At 38.3% G+C, this 8,394-nt stretch overlaps 1 protein-coding gene across 1 annotated transcript; it reads left to right on the top strand.

Annotated features, from left to right (window-relative positions):
- Window positions 1-871: 871 nt before the first annotated feature.
- Window positions 872-7,890, top strand: LOC104615165 (mesoderm induction early response protein 3-like; the record flags this gene model as incomplete). Its single annotated transcript, XM_010295211.1, has 5 exons — window positions 872-979; window positions 3,557-3,691; window positions 5,247-5,367; window positions 7,549-7,634; window positions 7,818-7,890. Coding segments are annotated over exons 1-5 (523 nt in total), but the record flags the coding sequence as incomplete, so codon positions are not given.
- Window positions 7,891-8,394: the final 504 nt, after the last annotated feature.

Raw genomic sequence — 8,394 nt, 5'->3', positions numbered from 1 at the left:
AATACTTCTATTGGTATTTCTTAGGAATATCGTTTTGGCTTTTTCTAAAGTTAACAAGCTATTTGGGAATATGACCCAGGCCCTGTGGCAGTGTGGTTATGGGTGGCAAGGCATGTGGAAGAATATGGGAAGGTATCTAGAAAGCTTCTCACCTCTGATGGTCTGGAACTTCACTCCCAAAGTGTGGAATCCTGATGAAGTGATAGAATGTTTGGAGAGAGAGAGGAAGAAGAAGAAAAATAATAAATGCCCTGGCTATTCCGAAGAGGCACAGCTTATTGTGCTGTGCTGGGGCCTGGCCCATACCTACCAAACACTGCTCAATAGTATTCAGCACCCTCAAGGAAAAGAGAGGGTCTCTGGATCTGAAAACATACCAACAGACACTATGGCTAAACCAGAGACCCAGCCTTCAACTATATCAGTCACCTTTATAACAAAAAAGAAACAATGAAAGTGGAAGTCAACTCATTTAGTAAGGGATGAAGAAGCTTCTCCTAAGAGGGAGCAGAAGATAGAATCAGAAGAGGCAGCCTGTTCTGCAGCAGAGCAGTCACAAGAACAGGAGGAGGAAGGGACTGAAATCATAAATGTAACATAAACCACCTGATCCCTATCCCTAAGTGAGCTGCAAGATATGAGAAAAGGTTTCATCTGTCAACCAGGCGAGCTAATTCTCAGCTGGTTACTCCAATGCTAGGATATTGGGGCTGGTAGTTCAGGAACTAGAGGGGAAGGAAGCCTGGCAGCTGGGAAGGCCATTGACAAAGGGATTGGAAAAAGGGTGGAGGAAAGGGACAACCGGGTTTACTGGATTGTGTGGGTTTGGCCTGGCACATCAGCCCCACAGGAGTATAAAGCTGTGGTGGACATGGGTGCACTGTGTAATCTAATACCATCAGATTACAAAGGGGCAGAACCGATCTATATTTCTGGAGTGACGGGAGAATCCCAAGAACTGTCTGTGTCAGAGACTGAGGTAAGCCTTAACTGGGAATGAGCAGCAAAAGCATCCTATTGTGACTGGCCTGGAGGCTCTATGTATCCTGGGCATAGACTACCTCAGGAGAGGGTACTTCAAGGACCCAAAGGGGTACCGGTGGGCTTTTGGTGTAGCTGCCCTGAGGATGGAGAAAACTAGGCAGGTAGTAGGGAGAAAACTAGGCAGCTGTCTAGCTTGCCTGGTCTCTCAGAGGTTCCTTCTATGGTGGGGCTGCTGTGAGTTAAAGAACAGCAGGTGCCAGTTGCTACCAGGACAGTGCGCTGGTGGCAATATCACACCAATTGAGACTCCCTCGTTCCCATCCATAAGCTGATCTGGCTACTGGAGAGTCAAACAGTGATCAGTAAGGCTCACTCACCCTTTAATAGTCCCATATGGCCTGTGCAAAAGTCTGATGGAGGGTGGAGTCTAACAGTGGACTATCGAGACCTGAACAAAGTCACACCGCTGCTGAGTGCTGCTGTACCAGACATGCTAGAATTCCCATATGAACTGGAGTCAAAGGTTGCCAAATGTTAGCGATATCTATTGTCACATAACATGTTTTTCCCAATCCCTTTGGCAGCAGAATGCAGGCCACAGTTTGCTTTCACATGGAGAGGTGTTCAATATACCTGGAATCGACTGCCCCAGGGGTGGAAACACAGCCCTACCATTTGCCATGGACTGATCCAGACTGCACTGGAACAGGGTGAAGCTCCAGAGCACCTGCAATACATTGATGACATCATCGTATGGGGCAACACAGCAGAGGAAGTGTTTGATAAAGGGAAGAAAATAATCTAAATCCTCTTGAAAGCTGTTTTTGCAATAAAACAAAGTAAGGTCAAGGGACCTGCACAGATCCAGTTCGTAGGAATAAAATGGCAAGATGGATGTCATCAGATCCCAATGGATGTGATCAACAAAATAACAGCTATGTCTCCACCAACTAGCAAAAAAACACAAGCTTTCTTAGGTGTTGTGGGTTTCTGGAGAATGCATATTCCAAGTTACAGTCTGATTGTAAGCCCTCTTTATCAAGTGAGCCGGAAGAAGAATGATTTTAAATGGGGCCCTGAGCAATGACAAGCCTTTGAACAAATTAAACATGAAATAGTTCATGCAGTAGCCATTGGGCTAATCCAGGCAAGAAAAGATGTTAAAAATGTGCTTTACACCTCAGCCAGAGATAACCTAGGTTGACCTGGTCCTGTCCAATCAAAACCCCTGTGCACTGTGGAAGGAGATAAGATCCCTGTAGTACATATAAAGAACTGGCTGAGAAAAACAGTCTGGATTAATCCTCAAGAAAGGGCAAACCCATTTGTGGGATTGCTTTTGCTCAAGGACCTGGGTGCACTTGGTTGGTAATGCAGAAGGATGGGGAAGTCCAATGAGTACCTCAAGGTGATTTAATCCTGGGTGAAAATAGTCCATGATTTGAGTTGTATGATGGCAGTATTGCATGATGTTATATGTCACCACTGCTGGGCCTGCCATGTTAAAGGTATTATAGCAGGAGCCTCTTGCTGCTAGCCAAGCTAGAGGCAAGAGGAGGAATTAATTGCAATGTTAAACTTATGGCCTAGTCCAAAAGAACCAGGGGTGGAGAATGTAATGGATATACCTTTAAATTGTTGTAACCCATGATTTGAGTTGCATGGAAATTACTGTAGCAGGAACCACCTGAATGAATGAAGGATGAATATCACAAGAAGTGCAAGTGCAGCAGTGACCCAAACTGAGCTGGCTCAGCTCCAAGCCTCCATGCAACATACCACCTCTCCTGTTCTGAGTGACCACCATAACAGATAAAGCCCAAAGTCATAGACCAAATATGGACTGCCCTGCCAGCGAGTAGGCTGGGGGGGTGCACAAGAAATTGGAGGGGGATGCTGCTGGGACAGCTGACCCCAGCTGACCAAAGGGATATTCCATACCATATGGTGTTGTGCTCAGCAATAAAAGCTGGGTGGTGAAGGTTGGTGGGGGCTGCTGTTGCTCAGGGAGCAGCTGTGTGGTATTTAGTTGTTGGCCAGGGTTAAACCCCAGCACCTTCTCAACAGTCATTATAAAATATATTGTGCAGAAGATGGAAAGGAGGGATAAAAAGCTGCTATATTGGTTTGCTTTTGTGGTGTTTTGCATACTTGCAGCTGTAACTATATAGAACTAAAGTCTTCAAGTTTTTCTGCTTTTCTTTCTTGTAAGGGGATTGTTAGTGTTTCTAGTATATCTTCTGCCTTGAAGAAATATAGGCAAATCATGTTCTACAGTATGAATCAGATAAGGAGCAAGTTTTTAATAATTACTCCTTAGTTTCAACCAGTAAGTGGTTTTCTCCAGTAGCTTGATGGGACTTCATTATACGCCAAGAGACATGGTTATGAATTATTTAAGTCTTGTGCCTGAAAATATTTTAGATCTTTAATCAAGATTCCTGCTTTCAGTTAAGTTTGTTTGTTTGTTTGTTTACTTTTGTTTTTCAAAATATGTCTTATCCTTTTAGGTCTGAACTGTTTACAAGTATTTGACAGTATGTTGAAATGTTTGTAAATCTTCTTGTATTAGGAAGGAAACATGCCATTGGAAGACTTACTGGCATTCTACGGCTATGGACCTGCGATTCCAGTTATGGTTGGTTCCAGTGTGGATAGCTCTCCAAGTGAACTTGCAGGTGAACTTCCAGATATGACTCTAGATAAAGTAAGTCAGAACTATTTTCCCCTGTATTACTGTTTAAAAGCAGAAATCCAGGTGACCTTAAATTATATTTCATTATCTTTTGATGTTACAAAATACATATCTCTCAATTTCAATATACAATTAAAAGTTACTGTACTAGTGGTGGAATTGGCAGTGTTAGGTTTGCAGTTGGACTCGATGATATTAAAGGTCTTTTCTAACCTAAATGATTCTATGATTCTGTGATTCTGCTCTGAATTAATTCTTTTTCAAGGATATTGAGGATCTGAATCTAATTATAATTATCACGCTTACACATGCATAGCAACTTCAGTGGCACTATATTACTACAAATGAGAAATGAATAAGTTAACGGTTCTTCTAAAATGCATCCAGAGAATTTTAAATATATTTCCTTTTTTTTTAAATAGAAGTGGGATTTTTCTGAAAAGATCTGTATTTTATTTTAATGTATGCAATGTCCAGAAATAATAATTCTGGCTTCCAAACATACATGTTATGTATCAAACCTTTGTGGATAACTTGAAAATGCACTTCTGAATGCTTTGGAATGTTCCTTTCAAATGCATATAATTTGGAAAGGTCTCAACTTTGGGGGGGTGAGAGATTGTTTTATGTGCAATGACTATATGTGTTGCACTGTTGAATATAAAAACATGAAACTTAAGTTTTTGTGATTTGCCGGCTAACTTTGAATTCTGAGACTTTAGTCTGATTTTTGGCTCTAAGGCATATGCAGCTAGTAGTTTGTATTATAAAATCTGTAGGTAGTAAGTATGTGTCTTTTACTTTCTGTAAGTATGATGAAATGATAAACCCCACAGAAAGTAGGGTATAATGATGACTGCACATCTGATTCTAATTAGGAGTCATGATTGTGTTGAGGCTACAGAAATGTAGTTGGCTTGTTGTCTGATACAGTTCTTTCCCTCCCTAATCTCTATACAGAGGGGTTCAAATATGTCTGCTAGTGGAGAAAGTATGCTTTTTCTTTCTTTCTTCCTTTTTTCTTTTTTTAATCTACAGAAACATCATTTTTTGTGTGTGATTTGGGAAGATAATGGGTTGTCTATTATCTGTAACTTGGCAAAAAGTCTACAAAAGTGCCTGGCTGTGGGTGTTTTGGGTTTGTTTTGTTTGTTTTGTTTTTTCCCCCAGAGTTTAAGGGGTAACAGCCTGTTAAAGCTTTAGTATATCTGTGATGCAAAGAATGACAGAATTCTAAAGATTTCAACTGGCATTTTTAATTGGAAGCAGTTGGAGGAACATCTGAGATTTGATGCTTGCAGAGGTTACTACTTGTACATTTATTTTAATAGAAGACAAGGGAGAAATGAAGCCCCATGTTCAAATCTGAAATGAATAGTTATATTTGTTCTGAGATTTAGGAGTGAACTAGCTTTTTAATTGAGAGGACAGTCTGTTAAAATTATTACTTATGGTAAAATAATTTTAATTAATGGGACTTAAAATTTTCTGAATCTAAATGCTCACCAGTCTATACTTAATAGTCAGTCTGAGGTGGTTTTTTTTATTTTTTATTTTAATGATACAGGAGGAAATAGCTAAAGATCTCTTGTCAGGTGATGATGAAGAAACACAGTCCTCTGCTGATGACTTGACACCATCAGTTACTTCACATGAGGCTACTGACTTCTTTCCTCGGCCATTAAGATGTAGGAAACCTAATTTTATAATAGTACTCAAAAAGTCTTAGCATTATATATGGCTTCCTAGTTTAAAATATCAAAATTGCAGAGTAGTGCTGACTTAACCGGGAATTGAGAAACGGTGCTTTGTAGGATGTTGTACATGAATGTTGTCTTTGGTTGGTATTATTGATTACCTAAAAGACCTGTATTTAGTACTGTGCTCAAAGCACAAGTACAATTAATTTTTCTACAAACACAGTAACTTTTCATAATTAATAGTTAACGTGTTGAGGAACACTCTTCGTGAATGACATGAATATGTAAACCATTCTTTTAAATTAGTGTTTCTCTACTAAAATTTTTGCTGCTGCTTTTAAGCCAGTGACAACTCCATTCAGCCTGTGGATGTGAACTGGGACGTGTTTTCTTTGTGATTATTTCCCTTCACACATTCAACAGTTTTCCATAGGACTTCATGAGGCAAAGTGGGTTTATATGGGAAGGGGCCTATGAACCCATGACCACCCAAAATTTCACTACCCATGGAGCTATTATGGGAAAGATCTGAGAACCAGTGGTTCAGTTATCCAACCTGGGCAAGATATTCCTCATTGCCTATTGCAGTTCATTTGTTCGCTGGTGTACTAGAGTTGGAGCAATGTGGAGGATTTTTATCACGGTTTTAATTTGGCAAGTATCTTGAGCTGTTTCTGGGGGATTTCATCCCTCTAGAGAAAGAGGATGATAAAAGGGATGTGCTGTCTCAGTCATCAGCAGTTGTAGCCCTTTGCATGCTGCTGATTGTGTAACGTAAGACATCTGTATTGAGAGATACAAAAACCTTAAAAAATATAATGTTCTTTTTTAGTTAAGCAAATCCCAATTTTGCTGGCACTTAAACATTGCTTGTGAATCGTTAATGAATATGACACTGAAAGTGTGGCAGCTTTATGGAAAAAAATATTAGCCAGTCATCTTACTCAGGATTAAGAAAACAGTCATCTTTGCTTTCAGCTATCATGATTTTCTATTGGACTGTTACTCTTTCTCTATTAGAACTTTTGGCCATTTTAAAATCGAATATCCACCATTTCAGGGAGGGAAATGTCAGTTTTCTGTGTTGCTGACAGTTTCATCTTTTTTTTCTGATCCCTGTCCATTTCTCTAAGATAACATTCAATTTTAAGATAAACCTATCTAACACATAGGCTATCTTATTAAATTTGGATTAGTTGGAAAAAATAATTGCATTTTATTATCCAGACATATTGTTGTTTCATGCATTTGTGTTAGTTTCTTGCCTGCTACTTTGAACAGCAAAAAGAGGTAGACTGGTTGTTGTAGTAATGACTATGGAAGAAGAGCCTCGGTCCATACAGTCTTGGATATTGTTTTTGATGTTGACGATTCTATTTAGTTGTGATGAAGCTAAAATTGCAACCCTATTTACGAGCATGTTGTTACTGAAAACTGAGAATGCAAAATAGCTTTAATCTTATCAGAACTGTATTCCATTCTGCCAGGGACAAAATAAAAAATAGAATTACTTCAGAACCCGGTACCACAGCATTCCAGATTCTGAAATATGAGTTATCCTGTGGAGTACTGTATTGGAATTACTTGGAGTGCTTTGCTGTATTTTTTCCTAAGGAAAAAAAATATTGAAGAGGTTTAAGCAGTCTTTTGCTGTCTTTTGCTTATTCTATTTTGTGTATATCTACTATATCTTCACTCCATGTTGAGGCAGCCTTGTTTAAAGGAATGTTTTGAATGCCCATTAAAACTTCTGATGAAAGGCTTCAGTAGGTAATAAAGACTTGCCTTCAACTTTACTTCCTTTGTCATTAACCTGGGGCTTAGTCATAGCCCTGGAAGTTTTCTGTTTTTCTCATACCTTTTCTATAAGGTATAAGCCTTTATTGAAGAAAATTGATGAAGAAAAATTATCTTGTTTCCTTTTGACTGTTAGAAATATAGTAGATTGTCTCAGTTGCAGTGATGATAAATGTTTCTGTTCTGCAATATACAAGTACCAGTGCTTTCTGACTTCATGCTAGTTTGATAGAAATGTAGATCAGCAGACTCATGATGAGTGTCTCCCAGAATAAAAGCAGGGGCTCCTTTCAAAAGTAAAGGATATCTTGTAGTTCTGTGTTTGAACTGAAAATTCTTCCTAGCTAAAACCAAACTTCTTTGTGTCTGAAGCAAACACTATGTGTGATGGAGATAAGGAATCAGATGGTGAAGACATAGAGGCAGACAATGGTAATTCATCTGAAGATTTGAGAAAGGTAATAACTATATCTTAAAAAAAAAAAAGTTAAGAAAAACTTTACTATTAAGAAAAATGCATTAAGATTTATAGTACATATCTAAAATAGTACCTTAATTCTGGAACTCTGCAAAATGCCATACTTTCATGCACAAAATATTAAGCTAATACCTTTCTTTTGTGATTTTTGTTACATCTTCAGGAAATAATGGTTGGTTCACAGTATCAGGCTGAAATTCCACCTTACCTTGGCAGATACAGTGATAATGAAAAGGGTAAGTTCTTCTGACTGTTTTACTTTTTATCTTATGTTTATACATACCAGTTGATGGAAAAATGTTATTTAAATTTATAAGATAAATTCAATGACTTAGTTAAAGTCTCAGAGACCTTATAAAAAGAAAAAAACCCACAAAAACCAAAAAACAAAACAATCCTAGTCAACTGAAGTAACACAACCACATAATTATATCTCAGAAGTGTGATTCTACAACTTTGAGAGGAGATTCTCAAGAAGACATAAGAGGGTGGATTACAGTGTTAATTCTGAAGTATCTAGTAATATTAGGAGGTAACAAACTGTGGGTCAAGAAGGAAATATTTTCATCATAGTATCATAACTGGGCTGTGAGCATGTAACTTAGTTTACATTGAAGACCTTCAAAACAGTATTTTTCTTTGCTTGTTTTTTTTTTTTGGCAAGCACAACAGTGTGGATTACAAAATGGATACGAAAAAGTAATAAACTATTTTAAATTTCCATCGCATGAGTAGAAGAT

The sequence above is a fragment of the Phaethon lepturus genome, unplaced genomic scaffold (genome assembly GCF_000687285.1).
Source record: "Phaethon lepturus isolate BGI_N335 unplaced genomic scaffold, ASM68728v1 scaffold9959, whole genome shotgun sequence".
In the NCBI taxonomy this organism is placed as follows: Eukaryota; Metazoa; Chordata; class Aves; order Phaethontiformes; family Phaethontidae; genus Phaethon; species Phaethon lepturus.
This window is presented reverse-complemented; position numbering and strand designations above follow the sequence as displayed.